General features: G+C 41.0%; 2 protein-coding genes across 2 annotated transcripts in view; both read right to left on the reverse strand.

Moving 5' to 3' along the window:
- Positions 1-217: 217 nt before the first annotated feature.
- On the reverse strand, positions 218-14,276 carry ETNPPL (ethanolamine-phosphate phospho-lyase). Its single transcript, XM_042811904.1, has 13 exons — positions 14,174-14,276; positions 12,789-12,907; positions 12,488-12,647; positions 11,594-11,668; positions 9,717-9,810; positions 8,542-8,658; positions 6,822-6,904; positions 5,610-5,835; positions 4,619-4,773; positions 3,957-4,046; positions 3,627-3,757; positions 2,643-2,710; positions 218-1,771 (listed from the first exon to the last, which is right to left on the reverse strand). The coding sequence occupies exons 1-13, from the start codon at positions 14,239-14,241 to the stop codon at positions 1,640-1,642; spliced, it is 1,518 nt and encodes a 505-aa protein (XP_042667838.1). The 5' UTR covers positions 14,242-14,276; the 3' UTR covers positions 218-1,639.
- A 5,260-nt stretch (positions 14,277-19,536) lies between these two features.
- The window catches only part of COL25A1 (collagen type XXV alpha 1 chain), a 294,538-nt gene continuing 288,530 nt past the window's right edge, over positions 19,537-25,544 (reverse strand). The window contains exon 39 of the mRNA XM_042812563.1: positions 19,537-25,264. Within this exon, the coding sequence (XP_042668497.1) occupies positions 25,262-25,264 (3 nt within the window). The 3' untranslated portion in view covers positions 19,537-25,261. The remainder of the gene's footprint in view (positions 25,265-25,544) is intronic.

Raw genomic sequence — 25,544 nt, forward strand, 5'->3', positions numbered from 1 at the left:
TCACACAAGTATTGAGTTGTGGCAGCAGAGGTAACATTTGGCTTGGAGGAAGAAGCTCTGTAGCATAGAGCCTAGGGGAAACAGCCACGCCAGTTCTACTGCCACATGAAGAGAAGCCTAGGCCAAAGCTAAGTGTTTTCTCCTCATCAAATAGCTGTTAACGAAGAATGAAATGGAAACAAAAAAACCCTTGCGGAGGACATCATAATCACAAATATTACATATTACAAATAAAGATTTATTTTTATGCAATTATTCAAGAATTGTGAAATAGAAAATAAGCCAGCTTGAGAATGCCAGAAGAAGTTACACTGGAAACATCAATGTTAACATAGCAAATTGTGGAAAATACAAAATTAAAGTGCTGAATCTTCAGTCATAGCAGTAGAATCACTAGCAGCAATAACAAAACAGAACTCAGGGTGTGAAAGCTTAAAAGGAAAAAGATTTTGTCTTTTTCCTGAAATACAAACCACTTGGAAGCCCTCAGTGTCTTCCATAGTGTAAAATTGGGCAGGTATTAAAAAAGAATTGTGCACTATTAAAATCTAATACCAACAAGGAGGCAAGTCAGTCCAAATTATGGGCTTGTGCACTATTGAAATCTAATACCAACAAGGAGGCAAGTCAGCCCAAATTACCTGCAGCAAAGGCAGGCAGTGGCTGTATGCATACTTTATGCAGAGGGCATCTCATTTTAGTAATCTGTCAAACGTTAGTAGTCACTTATGCATCAGGATCCAATGCAACTGGTATGCAATGCTTCACCTCCAATGAAAAAGAACTAACAGAATTGCTATGAAATGATCAGGCGGAAGTTCCCATGACTTTCAAAACATCTAAAATCTGTGGGAATGCAAGCTGGGCTGTCTCTGGGAACCTCATTTTGAACCTCTACTAACGTATCTTGTGGACTGAGGGAGTTCAATATATAAACTTTTGAAAAAGAAAGATAAAAATCTTACTCTGTATAAATAGTTATCTATAAAAGTTGCTTTATCCCTAGAAAATTATGATCTGTTTTCATTTTCTTTGAAGACAAAGCAAGAATGGCTTGCATAAATGTTCCATCTTCACACAAACAGTAGTAGACACTTGGTAGAGTATCATCAACATTAGCAAAGCTACCCCAACGTACATCAGCAGGGAATGATCCATAGGACCTAAGTTATACAAGGAGATAATAATGGCTTCTCTCTCAAGCAATGTTTTGTGAATTCAGCCATTAAAACATGGAAAGTGATTAACATCTCAATATTACATATTGAAATTTAAAATACTGTAAAAACAGCATGCTAAGCTTATTGTGTTAAACTTAATGAAATTGGCAATTTGCTTGCACGGTGGTTAAGTAATTCAGATTCCATGTAATGGGACTAAATCCTTCAATTTAGCAGATTGTTTACCTGTCCAGCCTTCAATCAGCAACAAGGTATTAAAGTATCACTTGCCTGTTCTGTCACACACAGCTTTCAGACCACATGGTACATTTCTTCTATATCTGAATATGTATTTTAAACTCCTAATGAAGCTAGTTGGTACTAGCACAAAGCTCCAAACAGATCCTAGCACTATTGCACTCTTCATCTCAAAAACAAATAGGAAATAAATTCAATCTGAACAAGAAAACTCTCTCTCTTCAAGTCCTTATTGTTTTACTTGGCACTGAGTGTTTTTCAGGATAAAAACCATTTTCTTGCCTGCAGGCAGCTCCATTCAAATGGCTGGTGCTTTCAGTTGCAGACTCTGGTTGAGGACTTCCTTCATTAGCCTGAAACACAGACAAAATATCAATGAAGTGTCATGCTAAACTTTCAACATGCAGCCAACTGAGCTTGATCTCCATTAAGAAACTCTGCATGACTCTTCCATTTTAGTAGCGCAACTTCTTGCCTTTTGAAGAGATTGACCTGAATGGACAAATGCTAATAACAGACAGTTTGTACCCAAAATCTAGATTCATCTGCTGTCTGGATAGCCAGTAATCCGTACGATCTCTGCCTTAGTTACTCCTCCCTAGACAGCTGAGCTACTGCATCCTTGCCATTTGCAGCATCAATGGAAAACTCACCAAGGAACACCTCAGTGAGCTTTCCTATGGCACAGTGGACGATACGTATTTTTAAGGGTGTGAGAAATTATATATGATTTGTCCAAAGCCAGTGCTGCAACTTAAGAAGTCCTAATTTGAATGCATGGCAACCATTCATACTCAAAGACCTATAGTGGAAACTAAGTCCTTAAAACAGTGTAAAAATTGGAACTCTTCCAGGTTGAAGGCAGGCTTAGAAGGCCAAATATCCACTGGCAGCACTCAGTACCTAGAATGAGTAAAATTCTTGACTGCTTAGAGCTCACAGTTGTGTGCAGCCCAAAGTCTGGTAGGTCTTGTTTACATATATGCAAGGCAGACAAGGCAATGGGTTTGTCTATAAAACGTTTCTTGTTGTAGGTCAGTGTTATCAGCTCTTTCTAGATCTGCCCCAGTAACACAATCCTCTCAGGTTTCTTGTAATAGATTATGTTCTGAGCTCAGTTTCAATGCACAGAGCCACTTGTACCACCAAAAAGTACTCAGCTAAAATCATTTGTTTCAGCAAACATCTATCTGATTAAAATTTCCATAAAAATTCAATACATACCTTTATTTTACAATGCGCGTTTGTAGATACATCGTTTCCTGTCTTCATTCCAGTTGCCTCTTCTATTTCTAAGAAAAAAATAATTTTAAAGAACCAAGAGTAAGTAAGCGCACAGTCATTTTAACAGCTGGCCGGAGGAAAAGAGTACCCAATCAACTATTCCTCTGTGCATTTATCCCACAGGGGAGTGACTGAAGAATAAATATTTCCTAAAACATTTTCCCAAGGAAACGTGATTAATGTATGAAGGCCGTGCAGCTTGTGAGAGTTTAGAGTGAACATAGCAGCTTAGCACAGGGGTTCAAGACAGATCTTTCAGAGCTGCCTGCCTGCTTTTATCCAGCAAATTCGTGTCAGTCTACCTCCAGTTGTTTTAATCTCAGGAGAAGAGAGTATTCAACTTAGACTGGGCTTGGAAAGCCCTTACGCTAATAGTATGTTATTAATAATAAATAACCTGATGTTATTTTCCCCTGGATTGGTCCCCAGGTAGAAGATAAATAGAGCCTGAAGACTTTCAGGCTACATTGGAGCAAGACAAGAAATTGTGCTCAAGAAAGCCAGTTTAGAGAAAAAAAAGAAAAAAAACACAAAACAAAACAATGAAAAACCCAAACAGAGCATTATGGAAAGTTTTACCAGTGTTTCAGTAACGTCTTTCAGGCCTCTAGTGAATTATTTTATCTGCTCTTTACCATTCAGTTTGTGTAATCAAAATAAAATATGCAAAAAAAGAAAACAAATCTGTAAGAGGAAGACTCAAGAGAGGGATTTAGCCTAGAAAGTGTGGATCAAGTATGTATGAGGCTTTCAAAACTTTGTTTAGAATAAATGACATTGAGAACAGCAGCTTGGACGAGAAGCACAGAAAGTAATTACTTCTCCTGACTTGTAATGGCCTGCATTATGGCACTGTGGCTGGTGTTCCCCATGTGTCATTTGGAAATGAACAGAGTATTCTTTTGGGCATTAAAGCATACGTACCTGTGAGAAGTACATCAATTGTCTCCACTACATGTTTCGCATCTTCCATAGTGAAACACATTGGTGGTTTAAATTTCAGTATGTTTCTGTAGGGTCCATCTGCACTAAGAAGGATTTTCTGCTCTTTCAGCCTGTGGAAAGAGGGAACATATGTTAATAAACAGTTACACAACTACACGGTTCCCGTCCTTTAGGCAAAGTTCAATTCTGAAAATTTTTCTAATGCCATGCTATCACAAGCAACATGAATTTAAACTGAAATTAATGAGTAACTACTTGGGAATATTAGGAGGGTTTGATCGCTGTATGCAGTCTTTAGAAAATATTTACTTGTAAATGAGGTGAAGGGCTTCAGCTGTAGCTGGTGTTCTCTTTTGTTGATCCTTCACCAAATCCACACCAACAAACAATCCAACACCTCTGCAGAAGAGAATAAAACATGGAAAGATAAAATCCTGTGTTCATACTGATAAAGTGGGTGTACAGCTGATTCTGAATAAATTCAGCTGACTCATTAAGGCTACATTCTTTCTGTAGAAACCTGCAAACCACAAAGTAGAGTGCTGTGAAAGGTAGTAAAAAACAAGAAGAAAACCGAGAAGAAAAACGAAGGCAAAACTGAAGGTGGCTATCATGATACTAAGGTGAGGTGAGGGGAACCCACACCAACATCTCCAAAGGAAATGATCTGAAGATTTGAATGAGGTTTCCATCATCCCAGGAGTGTGCTGACGACTGGACTATTCTGTGGTGATGGACTTTTCTCCTATCTACTCCCAGAGCCTCTCTAGGCTACACTTACTCCCTAGCTAAACAGCTGAATGGAAACATTTATTGTAAAATAAGTTCTTTGCAGTATTGATGCTGGGTAGCCCAATTTCAAAAGGAGTGACGTGTAAATCATGGCATATTGTTTCTGTGTTCCCCTCACCCCAGACTTGCAGATTTTCCCATCATCTCTCTAAAACACCTAACAGCCATGAAACACCTACCTGATATCTCCCACTAAGGGATGCTTCTTCTTTTGCTCAACCAGCAGTTCTAGGAGGTAACTTCCTACACGTGTAGCGTTTCCTTGCAGATCTTCTTTTTCAATTACCTCCAGTACAGCCAAACCAATAGCGCAAGACACGGGATTGCCTCCAAACTTACGGTAAAAACAACAGGAAAACAGAACCCATCAGAAATGTTCATCTGTGTCTACTCCTGTATCTTTTGCTTGACCTCTCCTACGTGACATGTAGTGAGAAAAGCTTAAGGAGGCTGAGATTCTGTGCTGTGCAAACTGCAAAAGACATTTCCCCATGGGCAGCGTTGCAAAGCCCAAGGAAGGGAGCTCCCCATTCCATCGCTTCAGGTTTCAGTAATTTGAAGATTTCACAGCTCAAGCATTCAGGCTGCTCTCATGGTTTGCTGATTACGTATGCAGACAAAGTGCTCCTCTGAAGGGCAGTGGGTTATGGATCTGGGGTTGCCTGAACTGTACCATATAAGCTCCATTGAAAGCAGGGGGAATTAATGGCAGCTGGGAAGAAGTCACAGGAGCAGAAAAGAGGATTTGAAATAAGAAGAAAACTGCGCCTCTGTGGCAAGCATGCCACTCAAACGTTTCCTGGTAGAGGGTCAGTTTTGTTAGGTGACAGCTGCACAGCAAATTCTTCCAGGACCTAATCCCACCTGCACAGGACTCATAGCTGATCCTGTCCTGGATAATGAAGTGTTACATGGTCAGCATTTCAGAGGAAACAAGGGAGAAAAGGGAGTTAAGGTATAATTTATCTGTATGCATAGAAGCTGAGCTCCATGACTTGCCAGAGAGCTAGTGCTGGTCTATTTGTTTTTAAAAATTAGACTGGCTAACTCCAGCTCTTAGCAACATGATGTAATGAAGGATGCAGGTGTCAGCAGAATGACTTGAACAACTTGTAACTGCTAAATGTAAACTAACAAACAAAAAGGACAAACCTTCACATACAAACTTACTGTATTAAAATACTCCAGTCCAGAGGCACCAAACTTTTCAGCAATTTCCCTTGTTGTGACCACACAAGACATAGGGTGGCCATTGCCAATGGGCTTTCCCATGGTGACGATGTCAGGCACAAAATCTTCACCTTGCAGCTGGAAAGCCCAGAAATGCTTCCCAACTCTGCCGAAGCCAACCTGGACCTCATCAGCTATGAATACACCACCTGCTGCACGCACATACCTGAAAATAAATAGAATGGATGGTTGGACTGACTGTGCAAACTGATTTTGAATAGGTAAATTAGGTAAACAAGGATGTCTGCAGTACAGAAAATCTCTACTGTGAAACCAAGCTAGGGAAGAAAAAAAAAAGAAAGAACATGACTGCTGAAATATAATTCGGTACTGAACTTCAGTGCTGGTGCTCTAGCAACCGTGCTCAGAAGCTGTATAACTGTGCAAGCCCCCTGGCATACATCCCATCAGTCTGTATAAGAATAGCTTGGTTCTTCCTCTCTTATTCCAAAGATTGCTGCCAGGACTCTGCTTTCAGGAATAGTCTGACATCTGGATCCAGAGTGACTTGAGTTTCTCCTTTGTTGTAGGAGCACTCCTTTGCTACTTGAGCACTACAAGTAGTACTACAAATACTTCAAGCTCTACTTATGCTTCATTGACCTGGCTCTTACTCAAGCCCTAGTAAGCATACAGATCACTTATTCTGATATTTCTGAGATGTACACAGCTACTTTTTTTTTTTTTTAATAGCTGGATTTGAATGACTTTCAAATGTTTTCAAATGAGTTTCAAGCCAATTGTTTTGCCTTCAGTGTGACAATACAGAATTGGAATGTGCAACAGTGACTGGAAACTTGTCAAGCAGAGCTATACTTATTTGAATTGATAAAATATTTAGTTGACTAATTGTTAACAAAAAAATTAGCTAATACTTGGATGGAAAATAGGAGGACTGTAATTGTACTGCAGGGCTACCACTCTGATGGTTCAACTTTATCTTCCATCAAACTTACACAGAACGTTAAAGATAGACAATTACGTAGCTAAAAGAATAAGTCAGCTACTGTCCCATAGAAAATAGAAGTGGGATCATACTCTTCAGAACAAGAACACGTGAGGGACATAGTTGAATTGATTAGATTAGCCCATAGTGAAAAACATATTTGTGGTTAATTTTTCAGGTATGCCCTTCTAGAGCGATGTACATACTCTGCCACTTTCTGGAAATAGCCCACAGGTGGAATTACTTGGCCTCCACAGCTCTGCATGGATTCAGCTATGAAGGCAGCAATCTGGAAAAAAAAACAAACAAACAAAAAAAAAAAAAAAACAACCTCAGGTAAGAGCTATGTTCATCTGTTTGGCCTTTGCACAAATATTTAACAGTCTAGAAATAAACGTTACAGCGTGTGCCCTAATTTAATCACACATTGGGTTGGACAGTTGAGGGCTCTTGAGAAGTTATGGCTAGAGAGCTTACTCATTTTTCAACAGGGGGTGCCCAAATCGCTGTAGCCAGGGTCGCCTTTGCAATATGATGAGAATACAAGGGCTTCCATTAATCCCTGATCTTACTACTATTGAAGTTGGAGATGCTCGCTGGTGTCAGCAGACATCTGCTACAGGCTCCTGGGAGCTCTGTAATTTAATTTACAGTTTACAGGAGGAAACGCAACAATGTTCACAGTTTTCTCCAAGAGATGAATAAAAACTTGCTGAACGCCAGAACACACCAGTAACAGGTACGCATCAGCTTAATTGTTTAATCTCAAACACCAGGCAGAGCCGGGTAGAAGATGACCCGAGGCTATGCTTTGGGCACCCCTGTCTAATGTAAATAACTAAACAAGTGAAATATCAGCATGAGGCACTTGACAGAAGAGGAGAAATAAATAAATAAATAAATAAAATGGACAGATGAATAATTCCAGTTGCTAGGAATGAAAAAGAAAGTTATTTCAAGTCAAGAAGGGCAAAAGTAGTGGATCAGTTACACTGGAACAACAAAATTTGTTTTGTGTCAACATGCCAATGCAGCAGAGATACAGTATTACCCAAAAGTCTCAGCATAAGTCTGCTATTTAAGGGGTTGCATCCCCACACCACTTTTGAGCCCCTCCCTGATCATCAAGAGGTCTCTTTGAGTTGGTGCAGTCTTCCTGGAAACAAGGCCGAGCAGTAATGTGTAAAGAATCGTACACTATATTTGAAGAGGCATGCTACAGCCAAAGAGTACGAAGCTTCCATAGCATGTGAGGCTTAGCCTTTAGTACAACTTGTCCTGCCACAGGTTATGTCACCAAAACCTAAGAAATATGCAAAAGAAAGGAAACAAAGGAAGAAAAAAAAAAAAACAAAACTATCCGTTAGTAGAGAATTAAAAAGTTGATGAAAGAATTAAGAGTGATACAAGTCCATTGGACTATAAGGGAACATGTTCCCACCTCCACTGAATGTGGGGCGTTGAATCAAGACCTTAATGTCCCAAAATGCTAGTGCAATTGTACAAAATATTAATACACATTGTAAGCAGCCTGCTTTCAGTTATTATTATTTTTTAAATCGAGATCATGTGATTAAAATACTGATCTTTTTAAATGACTCCAAAGTTATCTTAGGCTACTGCAGTCAAAACTGTAATATCAAGGTTTTATCTAACATATTTTCTCCATCCTTGACACTTTTACATATCTTTGCTAGAATTTTTGGTGTAGTTTCTCAGCTTACCTCCAAGCCTAGCTGTGCCCTAACATATTCACAGTCTACTGGTGCCTAGAAAAATTATGATAAGAACATCTGGTTGAAAAATGGCACATTTTGAACACAAAGGAAACTAAGTAGAGGTGTATATCTTTAGTTTCCTGTTTCGTGCCCCCATTTTACACTTAGGAGATGAAACTTCAGCATTTCTAGAGCACAAGATACACACCTTACGTCCATTCTTCTGCGTTTCCTCAATAATCTTTTTCACCTCTTCAGCATAAGCGCTTGCTGGGTCTGGGTGATCTTCCCTATATCTTCCTCTATAGATGTCTGGAGAAGGAGCCTGAAAAGACCAAAATTTTTTTAAAAGCCCATCTTTCTGTGAAGCATTTACTTCCTGTTTCTTTTCTCTTGCTCTGCGTTTCTGGAACAGGATATACTTTTGCCTTTCCACGCAGATAAGAGCCAGCACAGTCTCAGTTTCTGAATGGAATTACAAAAAATACATGTAGAGGAGCCTAAACACAAATGCAGTCCTGTGATGTATTCAGTACAACTGAAGGCAACTGTTGAAAGCCATTTAACTTATCCACCTTTTCAATATCATCCCTCCTCTCGCCTAAGACATAATGCCATGTCTTAGTCTCTCATCTTATTTTAGATTATTGCAGGATGTTCCACTTCTGCAACTGCATAAGTGGGTTTTCCAAACAGTCACTTGATTTTCAGCATTGTCATCACAGGAAGTAATCTGAGTGAACTTCAAGCGTGTACAGTGTTGGAAGAAGTTCCATAAATAAAGAAATGGAACCATTATAGAAAAGAGGGCATTAATCTGACAGTGTGGTTAACACCAAGAAGTCTGGATAGGAAACACCTCTTTGCAGTTTGGTGTACTTCTCTAAGAGTGAATTTTGGTTTGGTAAAACATACAAGATTAGGCTGGAAATCAAACAGTACAATGGTCCCTTGAATACCCCTGAGCTCTCTGCCCAGAACTGTGTGTACATGCGTGCTCTGCATTTCTGGTTTTTGGAAATAGACTCAAAATTCCTGCATATTTTTAGCCAAATTAACACAAGAGATATCGGCTACCTTCTTCAAACTGTGTATCTGTACAGGCCAGTGACTCAGGGTACTTGTCACACTGGAAGGAATTCAGCTTCCCAGCTGAGTACTGTCTTTGAAATACAAAAGCAAGCAATTTTGCTGTTTTAAAGCCACTGACACTCAAGTGTATGTGCACTGGCATCAGCAAAGCTGAATGAAAGTATATTTACACCCAGAAGCGAGCAACTGAATATGCTGCATAAGAGGCATAACAATGTAAAGCAAGAAAAACCAAACCAAACCAAACCAAAACAAAAAAAAAAAAAAAAAAGAAAAGAAAACCACACTTACCACATGCACAAACTCCTTCTTGCTGTCCTTTCCCAGCTGATTAAATTTATAGGGACTGATGTCAATCAGAGATGTAACATGGCCATGGTAAGCACTGCATGAGTGTTAAACGTTGAAGTCATTTTACTCCAAATTCATAGAAGAGCTAAATTTACAACTATACCCATAAATAAACCAGACTAATAGACTGTATCTGCAACAGATAGATGCAACTGTAGAAATGTTTGTGATGGGATCTTGGTTTAAATTCACTAAATCTTTTTTTCAAGGCAGTATGAAACTGCTATTGACTTAATTAATTAGCAAGCTAGGAACCAGGAGTGAGGATTTTTTCTTGCATTAAATCAGCTGCAAGTGTAAGGACAGAAAAAGATGCTGTCCCTGGGTTGCAACACCAGTTGCCCTCACCGATTACGAGCAATAGCTCGCTTCCAGCCTAGAGACCCCAGTTTAGCCTACTCAAGCTTTCTGAGGTAGACACCAATAACACTGCAAAGGCTCTTAAGAGTTTGTGCTGCAGCAGAAGATTCGTATTTTGTACAGCAGCAGCTCATCACTACCTGCCCCAAAGGCTTGACAGTCTTGTCTGTTTGGCCAAAGCCAATCTCAGGATAAGGAGGAATAACGAAAGCCTTATAATTACGCTAGAAGTGGTTACTACTGAGGTCAGCTTGACTTAGAAATTAGGAAGCACAGCCTTCTGAACATAAGTTCATAACATTTAGTAGCTTCATTCAAGGAACAAACACTTCCATTAAGCCATGAGCTTGATGCGAAGAAATCCCGAACCCCAAAGACATGTCACAATCTAATTGCAGAAGAAATAGCGTACAAAAGGGTTTGGGCCTTTTTTTGACTCTTTTCTCTTCTTAATTCCTGTCAGTCATCAAAATCTGCCAGTAGAGCCAAAGAAAGGACAGAAAATAGTCTGTGGCCCAGGCCCACAGATGTAGCAACACTCTGTAGAGCTTTGGAGAGTTGAGGCAAAGAAATACCTTATTGTGTTCAGGAAGACAAGACCTTGCAGTCAAACAGAATAACTGAGCCAGCACCATCATCAGCTTCTCCTTACTAAAGCTACTGCCAGTGGCTCCAAATTGTGGCTGTGTAAGTCAAGGAGGGCCGGCAGTGATCTGACTGCAGCTGGGTCAAACAAGCCTTCTGCTGTTCAGGTAAAGATGTGCTCTTGCAGTTTCTCTACTTGGACTTTCTGATCAGAGGTTGAGGAAAAGTTAGAGCCCAACAGTAGCATAACCAACCTTATACCTCCATCTAAGGTAGGGAAACCCAGAGACATGGTCAACCACCTTTTCCACGACTTTTCAGTTCCTCCTGATCTTGTGGCTGCTCAATCTCGTGTGCTTACTCCTGTGTTCAGTGGAGAAGAGCTGAGCATCAGAGCAACAGAGCATCAGCACCATTGCAGAGCTCCAGGATTTTTCTTCTTAACCATGAAGTATTTATTTATCTATTTAGAATTGCTGAGTACTAGAATCATTTAAGTCGGAAAAGACTTTCATGATTATCATAAAGAAATACATACAGCAGAATGTGGCAGAAAGCCCTTTTCCAGAGTATCCTATGGGCTAGACCACTCATTGGTGCTTCAGAGTGACTCCCAAGCCTCTGGACTGAATTGCTTTGGGATGCTCTGTGTGAAATCCCTGTAACGGGTGCCTGACAATCTCTGTTTCTTACAAATCTTCAGAACTTGTGTTTATCAAATGTGGAGAAGGGAAACTTGTTTCCTGGCCTCTTCTCCTATGAAAGCCTTGCTTTCAGCAGCCAGTACAAGCAGCAGCGGGTTGCTGCAAAGCTGCTTCTGAAGTAATTGTAGGAATTGATGGCTGCATCTGCAGTCTGTTCTGTGTACTTACTTTTCAAGGGTGATCACATCTTGGTGTCCGTGGTACTGCCGAGCCAGTCGTAAAGCCAGATCATTTGCTTCAGACCTGCATAGTAGCAAAGACATCCACAACACCGTGAGGAAGGGCTCCCAGTTAAAATTTGTTCTAACACAGAAGAGTAGGCCTGAGACACAGCAGGCTCTGTTACTATACAGAATACAGTGCTAAAGTTGAGACTGTAAACACCATTTAAGACAGTGAATCAAAACCAGCCCTTTGTACAAACAACAAACAAAGAGATGCATTATTTCACTCCCCCAGTTTGCTTGTACACATTTCCCTCCTCTTGATACAAACGAGACCACTTTGCAGTGCAGTCAGCAGCTGGAAGCGCAACACAACTGCAAGCTTTTGAAAAGCTACAGAACATGCCAGCCCTGCGTGTACCTCCACAATGGCTCCATCCTTCCCAGCATCATCCAGCAGTGGAGGACAAATATCTGCTCCGGCTGAGAGCCCCAGGCTTCCAGCCTGATCTACAGCAGCCCCAGCTCCTACTGCCTGTTGGGCAGAGTCCGTGATCACAGATTGGACAGACCATCTGAAAGAGCTACTTGCTTCCAAGGTTGTGTGTCCCTTTAAACATAGCGTTCACTAATTTGCTGCCTGAATTTGCGTTTCTTGTTGCCCATTCCCCCCACTTTTTTTTGTCTGATGTTCTTCAGTTCCATCCTTTGGCTCTCTTGCACCGAGCCATCGTACTAAGTCCGTCAATCAGTCGCTACTGGAAATAATTGTGTCATTTATTACTAAGCCCCACTCTCACAGGTTTAAGGTTTGGACCAACCTGTTCTGAACGTTCATCTTAAACACAAAGAAAACAGCCTTAAAAATAAATAAATAATTAAAAATGAGCAGACCTACCCAGAGTTAACAAAATAGCAAACAGAGAGTTTCTCTGGCAGGGTAGCAGTAAGACGCTGAGCGTACTGAACGAGGTTGTCATGCAGGAACCGGGAATTCGTATTGAGCAGTTCCATCTGTTTTGTTGCAGCCTTTGTCACATAGGGATGACTGTGGCCAACTAAAGAAGAAAACAGTTGATACTAGCAAACAGTCACTGAACCTCAAAAGGAGACTGAGGAAAGAGCTGTGACCATTTTGTCACTTGAAACAAGTGCATTAGGATTCCTGTTAGACGTGAAGCACAAGATAAACTGCTTACCATGTGCAACGTTGTTGATACAGTCTAAGTATTTTTCTCCAGTCTCATCAAACATATACTGGCCCTGAGCACGCACTATCTTCAGAGGGTCCTTGGCAAAGAAAACTTTGCAGGAAGGCCTAAAAAAATTGTATAAAATAACACCATTTTAGCTCTTTGAGGTGTTCCCCCTCCCAAAGGGTCGGTGAGAGGTTATCTGCGGCAGCTCTGGAAACAGGGAAAGAGCTGCTTTCCTTCTCTGAAGATTGTCTGGGAGCAGAAGGTGGCGGAGAAGAACTGCCCATGCCTGGGACCAGGAGCAGCTCTTGCCAGAGGTGTTTTAAGGCATGGCTCTGTCTAGCAGAGTCCTCATGAGCACAATGGCTGCAAGTCTATCCAGGTGCCTATAGGTCCCACTGCATTTCTGTCTGCACAGCTCACAGATGCAGCCAGCCAGCAAACTCACTGGGAGTAAAGCAAAGTTGTTAAGAATTGTCTTATGCTGTAGCCAGAAGTTCCTTACACAACAGCCACAGTGGCTACAGAGGTCACCTTCAGGAACAAAACACTGCCTCCTTGCAGGCATTATTTTCACCTTTCACGGGTGTTGAGAAGGACCTGAAATGTCTATATCTCTGAAATCAACTACTTTGAGCAAAACTCTTAAAAGCAGCTTTCTGTAAGCACACAAATCACGCTGGCTTCAAGCAGAACTCAGGTTCCTCGTGGCAGATCCAAGGGACTCTTCAAACATTTTTTTTGCCCCTGTGGAGAACACAGCAGCTATGGAGTTATGTTGAATGGCATTACTGAGCAGAATGAAAGCCTTCTAAACTTTTAGCAGTGTTTATATGGCCTTGGATAAACACATCTGTTTCCAGGTAACCCAGGCAGTGCTCCTCACACATCCCATGTGTCATCTCTATTGAGATTGGGACCCTGTCAAGCCCAGAGGTAACTCCTAGAAAGAAAACCCACTTGCTTTCTTTCTCACACCTCACACTCCTGTTACATAGATCTTTTCTGCTATCTTCAGCTATTCCTCTGCTACACTTTACAAGAAGCACACTTCATCAGCATCATTATTACGGGGCATTTCTGGATGACACTGTTCTCTTCTGCTCCGTGCCCACCCTTTCTGCAGGAGGTTTTTGGCATCTACCCAACACAGCTCGTGCAGGGAAGCACCCTCAGCAGCCGACCCCTACAGAGGGGTTGATGTGCATGCTTTATGAGGCCACGCTCTCTGTGAATTTTTAGGGAGTTTTCTATACACCCGGAGTATTTAGGCTGCCATCAGCAAATAGCCAGGTTTGGTTCTAATAATCTCAGCTTCTTTTTCACCTGTCTGTCGGAAGCAGAGTGCCATAGCACAGCCCTTCTCCCGCCCGCCCCGCCGCCCCTACCCGATGTGCTTCCTCCGCAGCGCCAGGGTCTCCGCCTTGCTGTAGCGCTCCTCCATCCCGCCAGGCATGGCACGACGCGCCACGGAAAGCCCGGGGGCTCCCCGCCTCTTATCGCGGAGCCGGCCCCGCCAAACCACTCCTCCTTCCCTCCCTTGCTCCCTCCTTCGTTCCCTCCCTCTGTGCCCTCCCTCCGTTCCTCCTTCCCCGCTCTGCTCCTCTCCCTGCAGTGCCAGGCGGTGAGAGCTGGCAGGCAGCGAACAGAAGGGAGACGGGGAGCCTCGCCCCTGGAGCGGGCTGCTCTCCTCCCATCCTTCGTTCTTCACAGCACACGCTTGGGTAACCCTGAGTAATTGATTCACTCGAAACTGGGGCCGTAATTCAAGCACCTTCCCAGGTCTGCTCCATCTCCCAGAATCTGTAACAGCATACTCGTACGCAGCACGGGGCTGTAGTCCTGGTATTCTGATGCACTGGTGCATCCTATTGTAGGGCTGGCAGCACTCAACTATAAGTAGTCCCATTTTCCCCTGCTACCCACAGCACTGATTCAGACCTGGGATGGTACAGTCTGGCATTCCTTCATGGATACCCTTGGTGACCGTGGGAGAAAGAGGCAATGACACTAAGAGGCATTGCTTTTCCACACAGCAAGCCAAGCTGCTGGCAGAGCTGCTTAGCTTTACCTCCCCTCTGCCATGGTGTACCCACAAACCATCCTTGAACCACAAAACCTACATCCACCTCCCTGCTGCCCCACTTGCAGTCACTGTGCTCCACGAGCAGTCAAAGCATGTCTAGAATCACACACAGCTTTGCGTGCTGCTGCAGCTTGTCTTTTCTGGGTCGGTACTGAGTTAGTCATCCCAGTACTTGGAGGTGCAGACACATACCTTCATATTTTTAGATATTTTTATACCTCTGCCAAGTAAACCACTTTTCTCCCAGCTTTTCTAGTCGAGCAGCAGCATTTATATCCTACAGGCATTTTCTTCAGCCCGTGTTAATTTTGAAGTTCCCCAGCTTTCACAGCCTGTTTCATCAGCAGCCTCACGTCACCAATTAGCAAAGCAAATGCAGCCCAGGTGGCAGAGACCCCAGCAGCTACACCTCCGCATCCTCGACAGCAGCAGCCGCTCGTCCTCAGAGCCAGAGATACGGCACGGACTTAAGAAGTTCTAGCTGTGTGCATTAGACACTGTATATAACTGCGATCCCGACGTCGGGAGGAAATTCAGGACGACCGCTTTTCCCACACCCCGTGCCCGCCTGCCCTCTGTCGGTGCTGGGACAGCACGTCCCTCCGCCAGGGCTGCTGGCACTGCTGGTGCTGGGAAGCAGCAGCTATTTGCACCGTCCTGCCCCGTCTCGCTGTTTCAGAAAGCCTGCGCCCCAAAAAGATGTAAGGGCTATGCAAGATGCCGTTCTGCTCTTTTACAAGCGTGCATCACTGGCCTGTCGTGCTTACATCAGGCCTTTGTTCCAGCTTTAGCAAAACGATGCTGTTAGCAACTGATATGATACTCAAGTTCATCAGAAGAGTTCAGAGTGGGATAGGAACTAGCTTGGTACGAGGCAGGTTCCTGCACCTGTTCCTTCAGAGCCACAGAAGGACATGCATCAGCAAAAATGCCCTTTCCTCTTGATGGATGGTTTTTGCACGCTTTTCTGATAAAGTCAAGGGTCAGGCTGCCACGTCTCACGTGTAGAGCAGAGAAGGGCTTTTTCCCACAGTTAGCGGAAAGACGCTGCCTGACACACAGGGCTGCCACCCACTCCCAGCACCACACTATTTAGCTTTTTAGTCCTTTCTGGCCCCTTCCACCTGTTGCCATGATGCTGTGGAGTAACACATATTTCTCCATGATATAGAAGATTATTATTACATATTTTTTTAAGTAAGTAGATGTACTGCTTTCTCCATCTCGTTCTGCTCACTTTCTGAAAATTTTGTTTTTTCCTGTCTCCCCGTATGAAAGGAGGATGAAAAGGAGGAAATGCTACCACAAGCAAGTCAAAGTGTCCAGTAAAATGACTTCCTCTCCCTAAATACTGCTTCAGAGTTGGTGAGCCTCTGAAAAACCGCACGTTGCTGTTTCATTCTGAAAGGCAAATCCATTATAGCTGGTCAGTGGAAAATGACCCATGCTGATGACGTTTCTTTTCAGAAAGATAAAGGAGGGCACACGGTGCCCACTGCCTCTTTGCAGGAGCAGCCAGCATTACCTTCCAGAGCCATTTGCATGCATTCTGCTTTCTAAATGATGTTTGTTGAGAAATCATTTCAGTGCTGAACGTGCCAATAGTGTTTGCAGTTCTGCATTTGTAAAGGGCAAATATATTCACACAACTTCATGAATATCATAATAAGAAGAGTTGATATTTTTGTTTGCTTTTATTGTTACGCCATGTTTGTTTTTATGTATGTTACCTCAGGCAGAATCGGTTACGTCTCAACACTCTGACTGTGCCACAGGCAGGAGAACTCCTACAAGCACATGAAAAATTGCCAGGTACTTGTTGTTCCAGGAGGGAGCAGCCAGATAAAAGGTGATGCCAGCAAGAGCTCATGATTGCTTGGAATACTCAGCCATGCTGTAATCCGTACATACAAAAATGATAAGAGTATTTATTAGTACCGAACATTATGTCTTGGCATATGCACATCACAGACCTGCATCTTAATTGATGTGACTTCAGACGCAAATTGCAACACACTGAGTACAGCTACACTGGCAGAACATGCTCTCCTGTTGCAGGTTTGTGTATGGTATTTTCCTGAAAACTACAGTCCATGTCCATGTACACAGTACAGTCCATGTATACTGACACACATACAAATGTACACACGCACTTGTACACGTGAAACGTCTAAGCTCTGACTTTACAGCAAACATTTCAAAGCAGCACATTTTTCTCCTACGGATGGAAAAGGGAGAAAATGTCTTATGAGCACTCAGACTGGGAACCAGCAGACCTCAATGGAAAAGCAGATGAGTTCATAACCCTGGGAAAATGGAAAGACTGCGTTTGTGGGAACATGACTCGGATGGTTTGGCATTCCCTTGTTTTGTTTTTCACATTTATTTGGGTGTGGCTGCTAGTACTTGCTGGAACATGAAGGTTTTGTCAGGTCCTTGTGTTGTCCTTTTAGTAACATTTATTTTTGTGTGGTTATTAGAATTGAATCACCAGGTGAAGTTGGGTGAGGTAGGGACATACAAGGACACTTCCGTTTTCCTCTTCTGATTGCCATGGACTCCTTTTTATAAATGGGTAAGGATCAGCAGGTTTAGTAGGTCTACAAAGCAGAGTTGGATGTGAGTAACAATGTTTACATGTTAATTTAACTAAAACTTCCATTACAAATGAGAGGGAGGAGTGGCAGGGATTTTCTGTGCAGCCTTCTGGTGCTTCAGAATGTCACAGAATTATGAAGGAGGGATATGGAAAGGAACAGATGCCAGAGAAAAGTCGAGTCAACATCCCATCAGTGCAGTAGGATGAAAAGTCTATAGTAGATGGGTTAACTGAGCTTTGACTTTAGAGGGAGTCTGATGTTGAAAAGTAACAGGGAGGCAGTAGCATCCCTGAATGGGAAATCTACTGAGAGGTAGCTTCGGCAGCAGTCAGAGCTTGTGGTTTGCTACCACACTGGAAATAAATCATATGCTGCAGACAGAGCTTGGTGAACAACAGAGCAGCTATGGAACTGAGAGAGGAAACAAAGGCTGGAAATGTCCAGAACGGTTGACCTCGTGCTAACGAAGTGATGATAGCCTATACGTGTACTGCTGAAACTAGGTTTATTATGGGATAAGTTCTTAAAGAGTAAATATCTGAAAAAAAAGCCATCCAACACATTCACACAGTGTCAGGATTGGGCAGGCCCAGAGCTGTGCTGCGGTTTGAGGGCCCAACATCCAGCTCCAATTTGTTTTTTGTTTGTTTCTTGACAGTACAGCTGCAACAGAATCAAGAACCACTCTCCCTCTTCCATAGAAAAACAACAACAAAAAGTCAAAACGACAAGAGAAGCTGGTACAGAGAAAAAGCCAAGAGTGACCACCTCAAAAGCAGGGACTACGTGCAGCCGCCAGAGAACATCTGCTCTCAGCCTTGCTGGGGATGCCGGGTAAGTTAAGCTTTGTGCTGAGAACCTCCTCTGGGAAATGGAGCAGAGCTATATTTAGTACCCCTAAGAGCTAGATAAGATTAACATACATTTAGAGAGATTACCAAGAGTTAAGAGGAGATGACAAAACCACATGGTGCTCATTCTCTCTTAAAGTCTAGAATGAATACATTTTTGAGGTGAAGGAAAAAAATGGGGAGTGTTTTGTTTGTCTGAAATATTTGGAGATTTAGAAGACCCAAACATTTAAATAATGCTTTGAAGAGGTTACAGCTGCTGCCCAATGTTTTGTTCTTCCAAAAATGTCCCTTGCTCAGAGACTCCTGCAAAAATATATCCTCCGAGAACAGGATGCTTTTGAAAATACACCATTTTTTAATAATGTTTATGCCTCAACTTTTTTAAGCAAAGCAGATTCATAGTAAAATGGACCAGACCTTCATATTCCCTAATGGGTACTGTTGCTTGTGACACAGTCCCTTTGTGTAGCTATTTCTCAGCAGTTCAGGTTTATTTTTCATCTTAAATATTACAAAAAGGGTCCATTGGTGATTTTCAGCTTTCAGCTTTATTTCTTTGGACCCCACGATGCTTAAGCAGCAGTTTAAACTTAACCTCAGCAGCTTTTCCAGAATGAGGAGATGCTCTATGGTTCGCAAAAGAAGGCCCTTGCTTCTCCTCATTTAACTTTTGTGGACTTATATGTAACCTATGGAAACAGAAAAGGAGACCAAACAGACTTGATCTGAAGGGAATACACACACATTCATAGAACTATTAAGACTGGAAGAAAGCTCTAAGGTCATCTAGTCCAACCATTGAGCCATCCTTGCCGTGCCCGCTAACCGTGTCCCTCAGTGCCACATGTACATCAAGAATGGGAGAGCAAGGTGAGCGGTCTTTTTATTGCGCACTGTAGAAAAACACAACATGTTGCCAAGGCCCTGATTTGTGTGCTAATGTGAATACTGACTTATACAACCCACACGAGATTTCAAACTGCAAATTAGCGCAATGCAGCACAAACTTTTTCCATTGTGGACAAACCAGAGCGCATTTTTTGCAGCAACAGAAAGAACTTTATAACTATGCGAATCGGCACCAATAACTGAATTGATATTTTAATAATTACACACTTTTTACATTATGAAAATAAATCATAAATAGTGTAAAAATAATTCTGAAGATCAACTTCTCACCAGCAAGAAACAAAATACAAAACTAAGGAAAACAAAACAGCATACGACTGAAAAACAACAAGGAGAAATTTTAATAATAAAAACAAAAGCATGCTGTTTGATCAGGTTCAATTAAGTGAGGACCAGAGGCCACAATAAAGTGGTAATTAATAACAAATTAAAATGGGTGATTAAAACCTTGCAATTCTTTACGCAATTCATCAACAGAGGACTTGTGACATATTTACAGGGCTAAGACACTCCAAATATATATAGGATTGATAATGTGGTACTGACCTATGTGTCCCCCCCCCAGAGCAGTTTAATCCTTGCCAAATTACTTTTCTTTGTACTTTATCTCCTCTACTGCATTTATGAGACCACTCGCAATACAAAAATAACTGCACATATAGATGAACTTAAAAAAGTAAAAAATACAAATAAAAATATATAATATTTTCCAAAGGAAAAAATCAGATACATACATCTTTGTAACATTTTTAAAGTTGTGTGATATTTTCCCAAACATGTACAATAATATAAGAATATCCACATATATGTTAACAATATGTAAAACATCCTTCCACCAGCCCAGCTCTTCATAATACTTCTGAGAAGTGTGCAAGTACCAATGGTATCTGGGAAATTCATACAATGTCCTTTTTAAATAGAAACAAGTAAAACACTAACGGTCCCAGGTTAAGTTAAGGCCCCCTGTTTTCCAAAGAAAATTCTATTTCCAAGCAGCACTGATAACTGGATGCATCTTAAGAATAGAACAAAAATAAAACAACACTCCAACTCCTTTTTTTTTTTTTTTTTTTTTTTTTTTTTTTTTATAATACAAACTCCACTGGTTTTGTGGAGTATCGCTCTCAAATTCTATCAGAAATGATGGTGGCAGGCACTTGTTTCCAACATCATTTAATGACTCTAACCACCATGTAAAATACTTCAATTACAGAAGATGCAAGAAAACCTTCATTTACACATTACAGCAACATTCAGATTCATAAAAGTTGCAGAAAGGGAAAAAAATGAATAAGCCAGGTGTTTGTCATGATTCTGGTCACTGAAATGGAATATTATTTTGCTATGACTAAAAATCCGACTTTCTTTTGACCACTGTTGTTGCAGATATTAGTGATTTGTATCACTCTTCAGTGTGAAAATTTAGGTCTCTAGGTAAAATACAGAGATTTGCAAATGAAATTTAAGGTGGTTAAGTAGCAGAAAAAAGGAAACTCGAAAGTCAACTACTGTGTGTCTTTTAGCGTCTTGATCACATTTGGGAGTGGATCCCCAGCTTCTACTGACAGTAGTGAGCAAAGTGTTTTGCCTGATTTAAGCAGCCAGCGGTGCTTAAAAATCACCTGAAGTTGCTAATATTCCCCTTGTTACTACACAATACATTCTTTGCAAGGGAAGGATGGGTCACTCTCCTTGGTCTGGTGCTAGCGAAAGCCAAGTGAAGAACCTTGCACGGCTGAGCCCCGGTGTAAAATTCCAGCTGTGCAACAGTCAGTGCAACTCTAAATGCTGGCTGGGTCCAGGGTCCTGACACAGCCCCCAGCCTTACACAACCTTCCCATAAGGACTGCTTCTTTCCATTGGTGTTGCATCATCTTTTCTATTGGCACAACTGAGTAACAAATGCCCACATGCATGCTTCTACAACCCTTAACGGATCCAAAGCTATCTTGCCACACTGTACGTGACTAATCCAAGTATTTCCATGAGAATACTTGACACGTGTGCATTTGATTATTCTGCAACTCGTTCATAATACTTAAACGGTAGACAAAAAGAGTATCTAAACAGCTGGATGAAGAGCGTCATTCTGCCTTGATACAATACCAGAAGGTGACATCAAAATCAGCAATAAATAAAAAATATAGATCACAAATACATTGTATATTTGTTCCATGAGTTAAAATTTCACACTTTAACTGAGGAAAAATAAAAAAAGTGTCCAAAACATCCTGAAAAAGGTTCCACATACTAACCGATGAATATGAAGACAAGGACCAATGTCAGACATATTTCATACAGTGCTTAAAAAGACTTACTGCTTCTGTAGCAGGATTTCTGCACAGTGTGGTTATGCTACACTAGAGTAACAGATGCTTACAAAACTTCATCTGAAACAAATACTGAAAACTCTCAAAGAAAAAGGAACTAATCATACCTGAAAAGGTCAGGGGTATAGAAATGGTGTAGACTAACACCGCTTCACATTTCTACAACTGCAAAGAGTGGTAGAAGAACTACTGCTCCTGTCCCAAACTAAGCAAATCAAATAATTATCTATTTGGAGGAATGCCACTAAAAGATACAACACACAAGGTGGTTCAAGCCGCAGCTTTGCCCTGAAAAGAAAAAAAGATATACTAGCACCAAAAGCAATTGCTTTTTAGAAAATAAACATGTTGCAAGTCTTCACAGGGTGCTTCTCTTGATGAAATATTAAACTGAGGTCCCTTTTTTTTTTTTTTTTGTACTGAACACAACTTTTCTAGATACTGTCAGGTTTCATTTTCCAGTAAATCTTACAAGATGAAACATTTTATGCATATCTTAGCATCAAATCTATCTAGTTTAACCTGTGAAATTATCCATGGTCTTTTATGTGGAATGAACTTTCCATGAAAATGAACAGTAGGCTTTAAAAAGTTAAATTAGACTATCTGAAAAAAACAAAAACAAAACCAAAAACAAAATAACAACCAGAAAAACCACAACGGTATTCCTTATTCTTATGTGGCAGGAGTTAAAGAAATAAATCATTTTGCAAGACAGAAAAGAAAGTGAGTAAAGGTGCTTAAGTGTTTCATCAGTGGGGTCTCACTGTCAAGGAGTTTGAGGAGAAATGTGTTTTGACTAATATTTAACAGTAGAATCTATAAAACTGCTTTCCTGAATGAAGAAACTGTGAACCAAAGTTCTGCTGGCTTTATTGATGCATACAGAAATGGATGCCATCAGGACAGTTTAAAAATATAGATATACAAATTTAAAAAATATCAAAGTGCTAATGACAGCATGCAAATGCATAGCTCGTTCTGTTGCTATTTCTTAAAATAAGTACGTTGTGTTTGTAGACACTCTCAATATGGCATTGCCAAATGATGTCTAGCCAAATAATAAACATCCCACTTTATTTTCCATTTGAATACTCAGAGGGACCTTTCAAATATAAATAAATCTGAACTTAATGTATGATTGCCAGTATTTGATCTTTTATAAAAACATGCAACTGCTTGTCTTCACATCTGTAATATGGGTAGCCCAAACCATGCCAAGTCAGAGCATAGGCATGAGGAGCTGCTTCTTGTCAGGAGAGCAGCTTGCTCCTCAACACTGCTTTTTTGGGACAGCACTTCTGAAGCAAGCAGAAGCAATCTGGCGACTAAATCATTCATGATTTATACATGATGCTCCTCTTGTCCCCTTTGTGGGAAGTCCCTTGCTCACATTAGTGCTGTAGCACTCTGTTAACATGAATCTATGACACGTAAAGGCTTTTATTATTGTAAATGTAATTATTCAAATAGATTCATACTTGCATTTCTGAGAATTTAAGCAAATAAACGTATTTTTCCTCATATATGTGAACATTTGTTTATATCTTACTGTTGGAAAGATGGGATTGAGCCGTAAATATATATATTATGTATATATATACAAACAAATAATGTTGGACTTTTGTTGTTAGTAAGGTAGTATTAGATAGAGGCCACTAAAATAATCTTTCTTAAAAAAAAAAAAAAATCTGTGAAAGATTTCTACCCCCAAGAAAATCTGTTCTTGTCTCTGATACACCAAGATGGCAATAATTTTTTAGCAGAGTGAAAGACAGCATTAGAGTGGCTATATATCGATCTGATACTGAAAAGCCGTACGAAAAGTGCAACTACAGCAGGTCCCCATCTTCACAACTTTGAAATGACTGAGCAAGAAAAAATGTGTATTCCAAGAGGGCAAGATGCCCACACATGGATGGAGACAGCCTGCCTTCCTCGATTTTAGTTTTGGTCTACATATGAAAGACAACGCTCAGAAAAGTAACTTAAAAAGTTTGTGAACACCCTACTATCTACTAGAAACTGAAGTGATTTAAAAAAGAATTTCCATCTGTCAAATATGGCACCATCTCTCAGACTAATCTCTCCAACTACAGTGCACCATATGAAGACTCAAAACTGGAAAAGAAAAACCTTGAGGCAAAAACTATACAAATGTGCATGAATTAAGTATTTCTAGTAATAATAATAATAATAAAAAAAAAAAACAGAGAAGGAAAATTTTTCCAATGTACCTCTAGAAACTTCATCACCTGAACAGAAAGGGAGAAATAACCACAGCTGGAACAGTGCGGTATGATGACATGTGCAGCAGTCATCACAGACTTATTTCTCTCCAATGTTTTATGGGTGACAGTGTCCACCAAGGTCATCAAAACAGCAGAAAAAGAACAAGGTGAGTAAGTAAGCCTGTGAAACAAAAATAAACTATTTTCTTTCTTACATTTAAAGGCTTTAAAGATTGTAAAGAAAAAAAGATGGTTAATACTGAAGCAAGATGAACGTGTGACTTGAAGTATTTCCATCAACGCCAATACCACAAATGTTGAATAGATTATTGAAATGTGTCCTTCGTGGCAACCGTTACAGGAAAACTAACCATAGCTTCCAAAATTCTGCAGAGAAGTTCAGCTAGTTTTATGTCATTTAAATTGCATCACCTGAAAACCACACCATGGTACGCACGGGTCTGGTCAGTTCTATTATCCTCCCAGGGAGGGTGTTTCGATTCGTCCCTGTCTCAAGGATGCTTCTTCCTTCAGCAGTCCCCAAATACAACAAACACAGCACAGACTGTGCCAATTCTTGAGTAAGGCTGAGAAGCTTCTGGTCTCAGGCGATCCCCGCAGCATCTCTGTAACCTTTCCAAACAACCCACAGAGAAGCCTGGTTTCTTCTTCAACCTTCCCTCCTCCTTGATTAAGCACTCAACAGGGCCTATCGCGAATGTCTTCATGACTGTGAGCAGTGCTAGGCAAACTGATGCTGATTGACAGGCGGGACCCACAAGACTGGAGGCCATCCACCTGCAGCCGGAACTTTGTTCCCCAAAAATTCAAGGCCTCTTTCTATCCTCCTCTGCTTTATCTCTTTTTAGCAATAAGCCATGGTGTGACTCCCTTGAGATGACAAAAGGAAACAATTCAGAAGCTGGAATCAAAGGTCACCGTGAGCAGCCATTTAGCATGTGACGTGATCACACAACAAGCAGGCTTGGCACACAAACTCATGCTTTTAGTCTGTAGAAGCAGATGTAGTGGCATGAATCAGTGAAGCGTTTAAGATGGGCATGGAAGCCAAGTCAGTAAACTCCAATGGCAGCTGGTACAGTACATTTCATAGCATTTAGCTCTTATTTGGTCACAATTTCTTGTAAACTAGTTCATGGCACTCATTGTCCATGCAGGTCCACAAGCCAAAATATAAGAATTTGCAGAAGTAATCAGATTTATGTTATTGATCGCTGTATAGGTATCTCTAGAGAGACAATCTTTGCAGGTTTGTCCTGCAGTTATACATCATCTAACTGCAGATGTAAGTGAAAAAAGATGTACACATGGACTATTGCAAACAAGTAGAAGCAGCTACATGTAAACATCTCTCAGACTTGTAAAATCAAATTTTCCATTTTCAACTATAAATACAAAAAGTGGAGCACTATATACACAACTTCATGCTCGTAAGGTTAGATTCATCACTGCAGAGACAAAAAGAGACAGATTGGTCAGGTTAGTAAACCAATACTTCTGATTTCTATTTCAAATACATTGAAAATGGCAGAATTTTAAGAGTAGCACTGGAGACTCCTCAGTGATAAATGCAGCCAGAATTTCACTTCAGCTTTGTTTTCATTTTTTCTTTCGTATCGCTCCACCTACATCTTTACTCGGAATACGCTGTTTTTAAAACTAGCACCGTCTAAGTTAAAGCTGCATTAAAAAAATGCTGCCACTAACGTTAGTATAAAAGTAATATTA

The sequence above is a fragment of the Centrocercus urophasianus genome, unplaced genomic scaffold, assembly GCF_019232065.1.
Source record: "Centrocercus urophasianus isolate 14NV4802_14NV808 unplaced genomic scaffold, USGS_Curo_1.0 seq_13, whole genome shotgun sequence".
NCBI classification, from domain to species: Eukaryota; Metazoa; Chordata; class Aves; order Galliformes; family Phasianidae; genus Centrocercus; species Centrocercus urophasianus.